Source organism: Chamaea fasciata, unplaced genomic scaffold (assembly GCF_029207755.1).
Source record: "Chamaea fasciata isolate MVZ Bird 193981 ecotype frontalis unplaced genomic scaffold, bChaFas1.0.hap1 SCAF_28, whole genome shotgun sequence".
Lineage (NCBI taxonomy): Eukaryota > Metazoa > Chordata > Aves > Passeriformes > Sylviidae > Chamaea > Chamaea fasciata.
The window spans coordinates 1,556,291-1,571,116 of NW_027094113.1; the positions used below are offsets into that span (position 1 = coordinate 1,556,291).

General features: G+C 64.7%; 1 protein-coding gene across 1 annotated transcript; it reads right to left on the reverse strand.

The window, feature by feature from the left end:
• Positions 1 to 1,228: 1,228 nt before the first annotated feature.
• MKNK2 (MAPK interacting serine/threonine kinase 2) lies at positions 1,229 to 12,580 on the reverse strand. The gene is made up of 14 exons (XM_066205610.1): positions 12,499 to 12,580; positions 12,207 to 12,396; positions 10,201 to 10,282; positions 9,937 to 10,038; positions 9,716 to 9,813; positions 8,678 to 8,757; positions 8,125 to 8,198; positions 7,941 to 8,045; positions 7,548 to 7,603; positions 7,153 to 7,248; positions 5,591 to 5,785; positions 5,335 to 5,499; positions 5,190 to 5,233; positions 1,229 to 4,931 (listed from the first exon to the last, which is right to left on the reverse strand). The coding sequence occupies exons 2-14, from the start codon at positions 12,252 to 12,254 to the stop codon at positions 4,664 to 4,666; spliced, it is 1,413 nt and encodes a 470-aa protein (XP_066061707.1). The 5' UTR covers positions 12,255 to 12,396; positions 12,499 to 12,580; the 3' UTR covers positions 1,229 to 4,663.
• Between the last annotated feature and the right edge of the window lie 2,246 nt (positions 12,581 to 14,826).

Genomic DNA, 14,826 nt, shown 5'->3' on the forward strand with positions numbered 1-14,826 from the left:
TTGGGTTTGGGGAAACTGGGGAAAGGGGAGAAGAGAGACCATGCAAAGGAATTTCAGAGATTTAAAGTTAAACCAGCATCTGCAGCAAAGCTGCCTGTGACACATCTGTCTGGGATCCACCTGGAATCTCGGAAGGAGGATTGCCTGCAGCATAGCCCTTGAGCAAAAGGCAGGAGGGGAAGGATTTCTGGAGCACACAGCTGAGGGCCCAGTGAAAGTGAAACATGCAAGAGAGGAAGAAGAGCCAAGAGCTGGATGGTCCGAAAATGTCCGGGGTCACCAGCTGGTGGCCCCAGGCCCAGGAGGGAGCAATGGCTTTGTTCAACAGAGGCAGGAACAGCACCATGGGATGGGACATGCTCCTCATCCTCTGCATGCAGGGAACCCCAGCTCTGTTCTCACCACATGCCATCCTGGAACAACCAGGGAGAGGAGACTTCTGGAGCCATCCTGTCCCGATCCAGATGCTGCAAGAAGTAACTGCAGCATTTACCAAACAGTCAGCCTGGACTTTCAGCACTGTTGCAGTGGGGCTCGCTCAGCTCAGGGCTGGGAGCAGCAGCTGGTCCATGGCAGAGCCCACAGCCCATTCCCCAAACCAGGGGTGCCATGGATGGCATTCTGCCAGGGCAGCAGCGCCATGGAAATAGCATCCAGAGGGATTCGGCTCCACCCCCCAGCATAGCAGCAGGGCTGGAGAAGTCAGGATTTTAAATCTTTTTTTGTTGAATTCCACAAGGTCTTGCCTTGTCCATGTAAGAAAGCTTAGCAGGGTCTCTACAGCCGTTTTCCCACACCCTGAGCCCCAGCCTCCTGCCCCCAGTGCCTTCCCTATCCCACCACACTTTCCTCTTGCCTCAGTGTCCTCCTCTGCCCCATGGGACAGGGGTGGCTCTGGGGGTGGCAGGGCAGTCCCAAGGCCACTGGGTGCAGCTGGCAGGGAGCACAGCCCTGCCCCATGACCTCCAGCTCCCATTGGGATTGAGAGGATCACACCATCCCGCTGGGAAAAGTGAGTCAGGGCCTGAGCCACTGCCAGCCCCTATTCCTGGCATCCCATCCCAGCTGCACTCCCAGCCCCTGTGGGCCAGCAGCAGGCTGGGAAGGAACAAGTAAAAGTTGGGAAGGATTATGGTGGGAGGAGCTCCTGAACTTCCACCCACCTCCCCAACTTGCCCAATCCCCCTCCCCAACTTGCCCCATCTGCCACAGCCACCTGCCCACCATGTAGGTCTCAATGCATTTTTATTAAATTCTTACAAAACAGAATACAAAATTCTGGCATCAACAATTGTTATAAAGGAAAACTTCAATTCAGCTGTATCAGGTCACCTGGTACATACAGTAAAGTGCTTCTTTTTGTGTGGTTTTTTTTTCTTTCTTTTTTTTTCTTTTTTTTTTTTTTGTCCTTTTTTTTGGTTTTTTTTTTTTTTTTTTTAGTATTTTCATCTTTATTTCCCAGCCAGCCCCCAAGCAGAGGCTGCTGTTGCACAAACCAACAGTGCGTTAACGTGACTCTTGTTGAACCAGCTTTGGCAGTCTTCATCAATTGTAAAGTGGAGAAAGTTTCTCCTGGTTTGATAAAAAAGAGTTAGCTTCACAGTAAACATTTCTAACCAGTTCTAAGTCGAGTTAGTTGGCTGGAGGAAGGGTGGGGGGGAAGGAGAGGAAGCAAAACCACTTAACATTTCCAGCTTAAAAAAAGAAAAAAATTTTGAAGTTGGTTTCCAAGATAGATGCTCTATGGGGGGGGAAAGCTTGGAAAGAGGAAGAGGAGGAAGAAGGGTGTTGGCAAGAGGGGGTCGCTGGTGCTGGACCACGGGAGCATCTGTCTGGAAACCGCCCCAGGAGAGGTGCTGGCAGCAGGGAGGGGACATCTGGCCCTGGCACAAGGGTGTCCCCAGCCATCCCTGTCCCACCAGGGCACCTGTGGGTGCCCAGCCCTGCCACGAGCCAGGCTGGAGGTTTTCCAGTGGATCCCCAGCTCCAGAGGCATTTAAGGATTCTCTACCAATGTACAGACCCGGCCATGGGTCCGCCCCGATGCCAGGAGCACCGGGTCCAAACCAAACCCCACCCAAAATGCGAAGCTGAGCCCAGGAGGAGCTCTGATGCTCCCAGCACATCCTCCAACTCCCACAGCATCTTCTTGCTGCACATCCCCTGCCGAGGACACCCACGGGACACAGGCAGGGTCACCCAGGCCTTCCCAGAGTGTGTGGTGTACTTTATATATATATAGATATAAAAGAGATCGCTCTTATGCATGGGGGGAAAAGGGGTAACGCAGTTTGCCAACAAAAGCAGCACAGGGGACAGATAAATTTTGGAGATATCCCCCTGCCATCCCCTTCCCGTGATTTTTTTGTTTTTTTAAAAAAAGGCTGCGGCGTGCAGCATCAATGATAGCTTCACAATACCAGCTCAAGGCATCGCGTACTGTACATCATTCAAGTATTTCTTAATATAAGACAACAAGGAATTATCTACAACTGATAAAACAAAATAAGCTATAAAAAGTAACAACGTACAATCAAGATGGATTTTTTTTTTTCCTTTCTGTTAAAGGAGGCCTCTCCAGGGTGTCCCGGTGCCTGTGCGGGGGGTCTCCCCTCACCACTGCCTTGCTCCTCCCCACCCGGCACGGTGGGACCGGGGACACACGGGGAAGAGGGAGATCGCAAGTGTGAGGCAGTTTTGGGGGGCGGGATGGGGATGGAGTCACCCTCCCCAGCTCCCCTGGGTCAGCAGAAAGGCTGGGAAGGGTGAGAGAAGATGGTCCCTGCCCTAAACTCCATCAACACCCGAGATCATCATCTCCCAATGTAACTCACACACACCTCCCTGAAACAAAAAACAACATATATTGCATAGTATTGCTGTCAGCAGTCTTAAAATAAAAAGGAGAACTTTCTCTTTTTTTTTTTTTCCAGAGACAGCGACTGTCTTCAGCTGAAGACCCAGGGAAGTCTGCTCCCCAGCTCAGAGCTCCCAGACCCTCACCTGTGCACGCGACGGGCCGAGGCTGCTTTTGCAAATATAAAGCTCAAAGCATTGGGTCGGAAGGGACAGGAGGTGGCTATGAAGGGAGCACTGTCCTCCCAGTGGGATGGAGGCTGGCAGTGGGTGCAGCTTGGTGGCACAACCCAGAGCAGTGCCTGTGGCAGGGAGCAGGGGTGTCAGGGGCATCTGGAGGCACTGGGGGCAGCTGGAGGCCGCTCTGGCCCCAAGCACGGGCACTGCTCGCCTGGACAGACCCAGAAACCAGCCAAGGGGCTCGCCCTGACTCAGCATCCCCAGTCCTTCCCACCCCAAAGCAAACCCCCAGGAAAGGACAATGCCATGCACGCCTGAACACACGTGAGCAGGGATGCACATGCGTGACCACGCACACCAGCGCTCTCCGGCCGCTGAAGACCCTGCTGCCCTGACCCCAAACCTTCCAGCCCCACATCCCAAGTCGTCCCCAGACTGCTCCCCTGAGCCCTGGCCTTTGGGTGCTGCCATCAGCCTGGCTGCTCACTCACCGGCACCCCCGGGGCATTGGGCACCCCGTGCCCCCCAACCCTCCTGCCACGGCAGCCTCAGGGCCAGCCCGAAGCCGTGGCAGGTCTCACTGTCCTGCAGCAGGTCCCGATGCTCTTTAAGGGGGTCCTTGCTTTCCCCAGAGCACACAATTCCCAGAGAGTGTTTCTGGCTGCTCTGGCCACCCTGAACACCTCATCCCCCTCGCACGTTCCCAAGGGCACACCCACCAGCCCTTCCAAAACCCAGGGTGCAACACCTGACCTGGCACAAGAGCACAGCCCTGGACACTCATGCATCCCCTGGGGAGCCACCAGCCGGAGCGTGGGAGGAAAGGAAGACATTTCTCCGTGCCCTGTAGAGAAGCACAGCTGGCAGTTCCAAACCAACAGTAATTAAAAATGAAAGAAAAGAAAAAAAAAAGGCAAAAAGAAAAAGGGGTGTGAATAGCTTATTCTGGAAGGAGGACGCCGAGGAGAGAGGGTGGGTTGGGCGCTGCTCCCTTGCTGGCACCATCTCTCCCCAGCCCAAGCGGTTCCCTGCACAACGCCCACTGTGTCCCCCGGAGCAGGGCTGGGGACAACCCCGAGCACAGCACAGAGGGGCTGCCCACACCTCCAAACCCAGGAGGTGCCTCCCGGGCCCCCAGGAAGGGGTTTCTGTAGGATCTGCCCCAACATCAGAGAGAAACCTGCAGCTCCGAAGGGAGGGACGAGGTTAAAACGCAACTCCTGTTGTTGAAAACGCGACCGAGGGTCTTTTGTTCACAGTATGAAATGAGCTGAAATTGTCAAAGCAGCCGCGGATACAAAGAGTCCTTTGGTGTCGGGGAGGGGGGAAAATGTCAGAGGAGAAACCAAGAGCCGGGAAACAAAAGTCCGTGTGTCTGTCAGATGTCCTTGAGTGTGCCCTGGGTGAAGCAACCTCACACTTGATTTAATACCTTTAAAAAAAAAAAAGATCTTAAACAAACCCTCCCACCCCCAGACCTACAAGATCAGCAAAACCTTGGAAACCAGCCACAGGGACGAGTCCTGATCTTGTCACTAGCCAGAAACGGTGGGGTCAGGGGGGAAAGGGGAAGAAAGAAAGGAGGAGAAGGGGGGACATGGGGTACAGCAGGTGCGAGGGGCACCGCTCAGGCTTGGTCGGCCACCAGGACCAGCGGGGCCACCAGGTGCTGCCCAGAGGCCACTGCCTTGGCCAGGCTGCTCTTCTGCCGCCGCTTGGCCAGCTTGGACTCAGAGGGGGGGGAGAGCTGCATGGCCCGTGAGGTAGCTTTGATGATGATGGGTCGTGCTTCCTCCTCCGCCTCTTCCTCCTCGTCCTCGTCGTGCCGTGTCAGCTGGCGGTTGACAGCGATGGCCTCAGCAGCAAAGGAGGTGAGCTCTTTGGCACTGCTGTTCCTGCAGGGGAGGCACGGGCTCAGGGGGGCGTGGGGGGCTGCTGGAGGTCGGGGTCAAATATGCAGGTGTCCCTCCTCACATGCCGGCCATGCCAGACTGGTCAGACACCAAAAATATGGCCCAAACCCAAAGTGGCAGGGCTGTCCAGACACAGAGTCTTGGCAGAGCCCCCAGAAAGCCAAAGGAATGGACAGCAGTGCTGAGGAGTGGAGTCAGGGTTCAGGGGGCTGCGGGTATCCCAGGGCAAGCCACACTCACCTCTGCAGGATGATGGGCGTGGGCAGGGTGTTGTCCGGGGCACACTGCAACAAAATGCAGCCAGTCAGAGCCAGGACTGTGCAGACAGGCGTTCCCCACCGCGGCTCTTGGGAGCAGAGAGTGAGGAGGGGACATCAACACTCACCCCCTGCACCCAGGGGTGCTCCAGGACCTGGGCTGCGCTGAGCCGCTTCTTGGCATCTCTCACCAGCAGCTTGGAAATGAGGTCTTTGGCTCCAAAGGAGATGTGCGCCCAGTCCTTGTCAGGAAACTCGTACTTCCCCTCCTGGATACTCTCAAAGAGCATGTTCTGAGCAGGGGGAGAAACAACAGGGCCTCAGCCAGGAGCGCTGCAGCCAAACTGGGAGTGGGTTTGGGCGCTGCTGGGGTGTCCCACGCACCTGGCAGGTGTGGCACGCCTCGCCCCGGTCCCAGCCGCAGTCGGAGCCGCAGTGGCCCACAAAGGGGGGGTACCCGCTCAGCATGATGTACAGGATGACACCCAGGCTCCACAGGTCACAGCGCTTGTCGTAGATGGAGGCCTCCTCGTTGAAGGCTTCCACCACCTCTGGGGCCATGTACTCGGCTGAGCCACACTGCGGGGACAGGCGGGGTGAGCCCCGAAGGGTGGGGACCGAGGGTGGACAGGGAGGGTCCTGCCAGATCTCCAGGGCTGCACCTCTGAAGGGAAGGTGCACACATGGCTGCTCCCCAGGTTTCCTCCCACATCACCCTGCTGGGTTTCCCACCACAGACCCGCCTCTCTGGGATCACCCAACAGCAGCTGCCACCCCGAAGGAAACAAACAAACAAAAAAAAGCCTAAAGGGCGCAACCCGCACGGCGTTGGACGGCCGGACCCACAGCATTGCCGCCACCCAACCGGCTCAGCGGGGCAGCCCCAGCGCCGGGGAGCGGCCACAGGACACGGGGGGACGAGCCCGCCGTGCCGGCTCCTCTGACCCTGCCCGCTCCCCGGGCCGGCACGGGCGGGGCCGCCGCGCAGGCTCCGGGGCGGGAGGAGTTAACCCCGGAGCAGGGAGCGGCAGAGGCAGCGGCCCCGTTCCCCTATCGCTCCGGGGACTCTGGGGCTTTCCAGCGCATGACCCGCAGCCCACACAGGCCCCGTGACCAGGGGAGAAAAGAGCTGCAGCCAGCAGATAATCGCCCCGTAACGAGAGAGGCCTCCCGACGAGGGGCCTCTCCAGCCCCGGCAGCTGATGCCACCGCAGGAAAACAACCCCCCCGGCCCCGATCCCGGTGGGAATGCGGCGGCCGTGCCTCCCCGCCCCCCGGGGGCTGAGAACGGGGAAACTCGGGACACCCCAGGAACTCGGATCCCGCCCCGGGAGGAGGGCGGGCGTGGAGGAAGGAGGGGGCCGGGGTGTTCTGGCCCCCGCCGCTGCGCGCCCGACGCGGGCTCGGCTCTGCCCTCCCCGGCACGTTCGCACCCCCCAAAACGCCGGGCTGCAGGGCGATACCCTGCACGGGGCCACCTGCGGCTGGCGATAAGGGGAGCGGGCCTTGCTGCAGGAGATGGGACCTGTGCGACCCGGGGACAGCCGGAGCTCTCGGGGTGCCCACCCCGCAGGCCGGAGGCTCGGCCCCCGTCCCTCGCCCGGGAGCCGGGGAAGCACGGCGGCCCCCGGCCCGGCCCGGCCCGGCCCGGCGCTGACCCAGTTCTCCCCGGCAGGCTCGGCGCAGCCGCCGCGGCTGCTCGGGCTGTTGCTAAGGCTCACGGCAGCCCGGGCGCCGCGCCAGCCCCGCCGGCCCCCCCGCGTTATGTAACCGCATCCCGCCTGCCACGGCGGGGCGGGGGGACGGGGGACACGCAGCATCAGCCACAGCAGCGACGAGCGGGGGGTGTCCGTGCACGGCGCTGACCCTGGAGCCTGCAGGGCGGCTGGGGGGGGTCCCCGGGGACAGACCCGGCCCCCCTCAATGTGGGGGGCTCACGCGCTTACCGGGGTGAGCAGCTCCGGAGTGGAGATGGGGGAGCAATCGCCGTTCAGTTTGATGCCACTTCCCAGGTCAAAGTCGCAGATCTTCACTGGGGAGACCTGGGGAGAGGGGGGAAGACATGGACGGTGACTCCCCGGCATCCAGCAGGAGCCACAGCCAGCAGACCCCCGGAGACCACAGCCCTGTTTTCAGGCCACAGCTGCTCAGTGCCAGGCCCTGTCACGCTTCACGCCACGCTGTGCTGTGGCAAATGGGGGGTGTGTGTCCCTGGCAGGACCTGGTGTGTGTGTCCCTGGCAGAACCCTCCTGCGCTCCCCACCTCAGGAATTACCCCACTGTGCCCACCCCCACCCCCAGGCAGCACACCCTGCACCCACCCTGGCTGCTCCCCGCTCACCTGGTCCAGGCTCTCACACAGGATATTTTCTGGTTTCAGATCCCTGTGTGCAATCCCTGGGGGCAGAAGAGCCAATGAGGGTAAAAATCCCCCTCCTACAAGACTGCTATAGCGTAAAGTCTGGGGGTGGCACAGGGACCCCTCCCTCCCTAGCCCAAACCACTGCCTGCACCCTGGCAAAAGGCAAAAATTGCTGCTGGCCCCGAATCCCAACCGAACTGGAAGAACAGGATCTGCACCACAAAAAAACCTTGTGATGCAGCTTGGCCTGACCCCGTGCGCTGGGATGGGCACGGTCCCCTGGGCAGGAGGGTGGGGGGAGGCAGTGACACCCCCGGGGGGCCCAGTGCACCCCAGGCTGTCCTCAGTGGCACCTGGGGCGTCCCAGCTCACCTTTGTTGTGCAGAAAGTGCAGGGCGCTGGCGATATCCTGCACCACCACGCTGGCCTCCAGCTCGTTGAAGTGGCGTCTCCGGTGGATGTGGGTCAGGATGGAGCCTGTGGCAGGGTGAGAACAGAGCTGGGGCTCCTGGGGGTCCTGGTGCCCCAACTCCCCGCACCCTGGGGCCACACTCACCTCCCCTCATCTTCTCAAACACCAGGTAAAACCTCTCCTCCTCCTCGAAGAACTCAATCAGCTCCAGGACGTTTCTGCAGGGATCATGGCATCAGCCCAGCGCCCCCCTAAAACACCTCCTGGGGTCCCCCCTCATCCAGCACTGGACCCCGGGAGGGGTGCGGGATGGGAAAACTGGGCTTGAAGTGATTGAAACCACACGGCCAGGGCCCCCCTGGCCGCATTCCAGGGGGGAGAGGGGCTTGCAGTGCCGGCTCTGCTCCTCCCTAATTGCTCACAGCCCCTCCTGGCTCGCTCGCCTGCCCCACACACAACCCCACACACAGCCCCACTCAGCAGCAGGGGCACGGCTCTGCTCCAGCTTGGCCACTGTCGTCATGGCAAACCACTGAACGTCCCCTCTGGATGCTCCAGGGTGGCCAGCGGGGCCGAGGGGAGGGCGCGTGGGGCAGAGGGCAGCCAGGCTGTGCCCCACGGGGGTCACGAGCACCGGCCCGGTCTCAGCCCACTCCCCGCGGCCACAGCGGGGGATGCGGCGGCTGCCCCGCCGTACCTGTGTCCCTGGCACTGATAGAGCATCTCCACCTCCCGGAAAACCCTGCTCCGGATGTGTCCCAGGCGCTTCTCGATGATCTGGAAGGCAAAGAGGGGGAGGCTGAGGGAGAGGCAGCGCTGCCAGGGAGGGGCCGGGGCAGCCCCGGCCCAGCAGCGCGGGGACCCGCGGGGCCGGGCGGGGCCGGAGGCCGGCGGGCTGAAGGCGGCAGAACAGGCTGTTCCCGGCGCCGGTGCCAAGCGGCAGCCGCGGTGCCAAGCCGCTCCCCCCGGGGCCGGGGCCAGCGGAGCTCCGCGTGACGCTGGAGCACCGGCGCGGCACGGGGCCCTATGCCCCACTGGGCGCTGGCACAGCGCGGCGGCCTGGCCCTGCCAAGGGTGGACGGGGACCCCCGTGACCTGACCCCAAACGGGAGGGGCCAGCTGGGTGCTCTCACTGCCCTTTGGGGCACCCAGAGCACTCCACCACCACGGCCCTCCCTGCCGCCTCAGCTCCCCCTCTGGGGCACCCAAAGGTCCCCACGGAGCCATGGGGGAGGTGAAGTTCTCGCAGCATTTGGCCGCATTTTGACACGGGGCCCATCCCAGAGCCCCCGTGCCACAGCTCGGAGTCTACGGGACGACCATCCCTGACCCCAAAAGCATCAGGCTCACCCCAACCCCCTCCAGCACCCGCATGAGAGAGAGCTCCCTGGAGCCTGGAGCGAGCAGGAGGTGACCACCCTGCCAGCGCCACGTGCCCCTGCCTGCCCCAGGTCCCCAGACACATCCCAAGGGTTAATTCAGTCTCCAGCATGCCCTCGTTGACAGAGACAGGAGCGTGGCCAAGGGGGGTCACCGAGGACCCCGAGCTGGGTGGTGGCAGAGTTCGCTGTGCCACCATCACAGCCCAGCCCTGCCCCTCTCCCTTCCCTCCAGCCCACAGAGCTGCCGTCCTGGGCCAGCACCGGATGGTCCTGGGAGCTGGGAGAGCCCCAGATGTGGAGGGCAGAAACAGAAACTGAGGCCGGGGGTGGGTCTGCAGCCCCAGCAGCTTTACCTTCACCGCGTACTCCTTGTTGGTGATGAGGTTCACGCAGGACTGGACTCTGGCGTGGGCCCCTTCTCCCAGCACCTCCTCCTGCAGCTGGTAAACATCTGCCAGGGGAGAGGTTCACTGGAGCTGCCGGCCCCAGTGCACAGAGCCTGGGGACACCAGGAGGGCCCAGCCCTGCCCCGGGCCAGGGGGAACCCCTGGGGTCCCCGAGCAGCCCCGCTCACCTTCGAACCTGCCAGAGAAGCTGTCGGTGGCTCTGCAGCGCTTCTTCTTCTTGTTCCTTTTCTTGGCGTCAGGGATGTCGATGGGTTGACTTGAAGGCATGTCTGCGCCAGAGCAAAGCCACCGGTGTCAGACATCCCCGCGCCCCCAGAGCTCCCCCGGCACCGCAGGGCTGCCCCCAAAGCCCTGAGGGCCAAAATCCCCGCGGGCAGGAGGGGAGGAGCCCGGCTGGGATGGAGCCCCATGAGGAGGCAGCCGCCACTCACCGGGACGGGGCGGGCACTCGAAGTTGAAGACAGGCTCCAGGTGGTTGGACTGGTCGAACTCCAGGTCGAAAGGGTTTTGCCCCTGTGGGAGTCAAGAGCAGGAGTGAGGTGGCAGCTGCTGGATCAGCCACCACCGGCTGCCACCCTGAGCCCAGCACAGACACACAGCCCGGCATGCTCCGGCTCCTGGGACACATTCTGCCCACTGCCCCATCGTGCAAGACACCAGCTCATGGTGGGACGCAGCAGTGCTCCAGGGAGAGCCGGAGGATGAGGAGGAAGGCTTTGACCACATCTCCTGATGAGGACGGTGCTGCGGGGTCACTCCTCCAGCCAGCCCCAGGCCAGCACATGGGGGATGATGAGAGGGACCGCAGCCACCCACACCAACCCAACCCCAAAGCTCCACCCAAACCTGAACCACAGTGAGGCAGGAGGGGGAAGAAGAGAAGCCACAGGGCAAGTCAGGCTCCAGAGCCACCCCTCCATGTCCTCCCAGCTCCCTGCAAGGTCACAGAGGCTGGAGCCTGCTCTGCCCTGCTCCAGTGGACATCGTGCCCACCAGGCTGTGGGACACCCCTGACCCCAGGATCAGGCCTCACTCCAAACCCTCCTGCACCCCGGGATCCACGGAGGGCATGGGACCCGCTCCTTCCCCCACCCTGAACTCCAGTGGCACCCGAGGGGACATGGGGACCCTCTGCTTCCTGCTCCCCTGAGCCACCCATGGGACGGGGCAGTGCTAGGGCCAAAGGGCCCCGTCCTCCCCAGGATTATGAAATCTGTTTGGGTGGAGGTGGCAGCTCCAGCGGCGTTCCCAAACCCGCCCGGTGCCCGGGCCGGCTGCCAGCCCCAGCACGGCCAAGCCCGGCCACCGCCAGAAACACCCAGAACGCTCCTGTTTACTGCAGCCTGGGGCGCCGGGGGTCCGCAGGAGCACCCCCACGCCGAGCACCACTTTGGATCTCCGGGGCCAAAACTCTCCTGTGCTGCGTTTTGCCAGCTTTCCTCCCCCTCAAAACCTGGATTTGGGGAGAGCAGCATCGCCCCGCAGCTGCTGCCCCCCGGGACGAGCCCCGGCAGGATGGGGGAGACGAGGCCTCCGGGAGAGGTTCGGGGCGTACGGGGGGGCAGGGGAACTACCGGAGGGGGACACTGGGGGGGCAACAGGGGGGCAGGGGGCCCTGCCAGCTGCCGCAGCACCGCCACACAAAGGTCTGGGGGATGGGAGGCTGCGCACGGGCTCCATCAGCACAGCCGAGGTGTCCCCCCCGCCTCCATCCCCGGCCACCGCGGGGGGACACAAACCCCGGCCGGAGGCCACCTGAGCTAGAGCGGGGGTCCCTGCAATGAGGGGGCGCGTTCGGGGGACCTCCCCGCACCCCGGAGCTGGAGCAAAACCGAACAAAGGACCCCCCTCCCAACACAGGGCCAGGAAGCGGCTCGGGAGAGGGGGAACCGAATGGAGCGGGACTACAGGGACCCCCCGCACACCCCGAGGTGACAGCGGCAGCGGGGACGGGGGGGTGACGGGCCCGGGCCGGGGGTGCCCAGGGCACCCCTGGGTGGGCGGCGCGGCAGCAGCGACCCTCGAGCGGTCCCACCGGGCCGGGCCTGGGGAGCCCTGAGACCAGCCCCACATCGCTGCCGGACCACAACGAAGGGGTGCAACGGGGCGGGGGGAAAGTGCGGCCACCCCAGCCACGGGGGACCCCCGCGGGAGCTGCAGCATCCCAGCACCCAGCCGAGGGAGGGTGGGGGAGACACTGATCCAACCCCCGGGAGCACCGCGACCTCCGGGACGGGGGGACAGGGGGGTTCCCCTGCTCGATCCGGGTGGCAGCGCCCCCGGAGCTCCTCAGTCTGGGGGGGTGTCGGTGGGGCAGGAAGCGGCCGGGCCCCCTCCATTCCCGGGCAGGGGATGCAGCGATGCGGGCGCACCCCGGCCCCGGAGCTCCCCCCCCACCCCCCGAGCATCCCCGTGGGGGCGGGGAGCAGCCCCTTACCTTAAAGGAGCGGTGGAATCCCGGGATCTCTGATTTCTTCTGCACCATCTTGCTGCGGGGGGGGACGGGGGGCGGCGTTGCTGGGAGAAATGGGGGGGGGGGGCGGCAAAATAAAAAAAAAAGGGGGATGGGGGGGAGGGAGGCGGAGGGACGGGCAGAGCCGGAGGGGAGTCCGGGGGGTGGCCGAGACCTGCGGGGAGAGGAGGGGGCGGGAGGAGGGTCAGGCGGTTGCGGCCCCCCCCCCCCGGATCCTGCCCGGTTCCGCCCCCGGGCCCCCCGGGCCGGCGCTCACCGGCGCGGCCCCGCAGAGCCGCCGCTGCTGGTGGAACCGCAGCCCGCACCGCCGCCCGCTCCGCTCCGCGCCGCTCCGCCGCCGCCGGGGGGGGACGCGCCGCCCCCGCCCCCGCCGCCTTTATCGGGACGGCCACGGCCCCGCCCCGCCCCGCCCCCGGCTCCGCCGACACCCCCCGCCGCGCCCCGGGACGGGGACACCCCGCCGGGGACACAGGCGGCCACCCCGGGCACACGAACACCCCCGCCGGGGGTCACAAACACCCCCCGGACACCCACCGGGGACACGGGCCCCCCCCGGGACAGCCCAGAGCCCCGGGGACAGAAACACCTCCCCCGGTGCACCCCCCCGGACACAAACACCCCCCCGGACACGCGAACAGCCCCCCCCGGATATCCCAATTCCTCCTGGAGACACAAAGACACCCCCCCTACCCCCCCCAGGCACTCACTGGGGGACACCCCGAACGCCCCCGGGGACACCCACACCCCCTCGCCGGGCACCCACCCGGGACACCGAACCCCCTCGGGTATCCCCCTCGCTGCACCGGGCCACCCTCTGTGCTGCTCCGGGAACCGGGATAACCCCCCCCCCCCCCCGCCCCCCGGCAGCCTCCTGTGGTGTGGGGGAGGCGGGGGACGCCCCTCGGAAGGGTCCCTGCACCCCCACACCTGGCACCCCCCTGTGCTGCACCCCTTTGCCACCCCCAGTGCTGCACCCAGGGACAAGGACCCCCCTGCCACCCCCCAGTGCTGCACCCATGGACAGGGGCACCCCCAGTGCCCCCAGGCTCCACGCACAAAGGAGGGCACCCCCCCGAATCCCTCAGACCCCCCTGCGCTATTTTAGGGGACAATGGCACCTCCAAGGCACCCCAATTCCCCCCACTCCCCCCCTCCCTTCAGACACAGTTGGGCACCGGGATGGGGACAGCCCCGGACACCTCTCGGGGACCCCCCTGCACCGGGACAAGGACACTCCGGTTCCGTGTTCAGGACGCTGATGGCAGGGGAGCGGGGGCCCCCTGAGCCCCCCAGCCCACACAGGTCATGAGTGGGGCAGAGCTCAGCCCGGCCTGCACCGAGTGGGGGGGGCGGAGCAGGGGGGTCACGTCCCTCTGTCCCCGCGGGCCACCGCTGGCTGTGGGGAGGAGGGTCTGGAGCAGGACCCCCCTCCCGGTGACCCCGTGGGAGCCCCTCACCACGCGTGTGTGCGACTGTCCCCCGTCCCCCCCCCCGCCCCGTGTGACGCCAGCGGGGGCTGAGAACAGACGCGCTCGTTGCGCGCAGCGGCTGCGCCGGGGCCGATGGCTGCGGCACCGCGGTGACTTCACCGCCCGCACCGCGCATTGGCTGCGCCCGCCGCCGCCACGGCACCCCCGGCCCCCCCGGACCCCCCTGTCACAGCCATCGGCACCCCCGCACTCTCCCACCGCTGCCACCAGCACTCTCGGAGCGCCCCCAACACTCTCGGCAGCCCTGGAACACCCCATCGCTGCCATCGGCACCCCGGGCCCCCCCGGCACCATTGGCACCCCCAGACCCCCCCCCACTGCCATGGCTGCTCTCAGCCCCCCCTCGGTGCTATCAACACCCCTGGACCCCTCCCCATCTCCGTCGGCACCCCCAGACCCCCGTCACTGCCATCAGCAGCTGCCCATCCCCCTCACCAGCGCCGCAGCCCCCGGCCCTGCGCCGCCCCCCACCCTTCCCCCCAGCCGGTGGGGGGTGTCTGGGGGGGGGTTTGCATCGTCCCAAAGCCCGGTGCCAGCCCGGCCTGGGGCCACCAGGGTGGGGTCCTGGCCATCCCCCTCCCCAAACCCGCCGAAATTCCTGCTTCTCCCGGCCCTAATGGCTTCTCCTGCCTCCCGCCCGCCCGGGACGCTCCCCGGGCCTTTGTTTGTTAACGCTGCTAACGAGGTTAATCCGGACTGGGGGGAGGCGGGGGTGAGTGGTGGTGCCCCCACTATTGGGGGGTCTGCAGGGGCACAGGGACGGTCCCTGCCCCTCCTGGGGAGCCACGCACTCCCAAATTGCGCCCGCCACCATGTAGGTCATTGAGCTGGGAATGACAGGGCAGCACAGCCGGAACCCACAGCCCGGGGGCCACCCAAGGGTGCCTGGCGTGGTGGTGCTGCCCAGGGCGGGGCTGGGGGCTCGCCCGGCCCACGGGGTCCCTGTCGCCGTGCGGGAAGCTGGGGCAGTGGCAGTGTGTTCACTGTGTGTGATGTGCGTGACACGTGCGCTGAGTGCTGGCTGGACCTGCGTGTCCTCTGCGTGCTCCCCACATGTCACCGTGCCCCCTCTGCACGCCCAGTGTGTGCTCAGT

Bases quoted from the DNA above. Each gene is read 5' to 3' on its own strand.
- MKNK2 (XM_066205610.1), bottom strand. From the start codon at position 12,254: ATGGTGCAGAAGAAATCAGAGATCCCGGGATTCCACCGCTCCTTTAAG. The intron at 10,039-10,200 runs GTGAGTGGCGGC...GCTCTGGCGCAG, and splicing joins CGAGTGCCCGCCCCGTCCCG to ACATGCCTTCAAGTCAACCC. The intron at 8,046-8,124 runs GTGAGTGTGGCC...ACCCTGCCACAG, and splicing joins GTTTGAGAAGATGAGGGGAG to GCTCCATCCTGACCCACATC.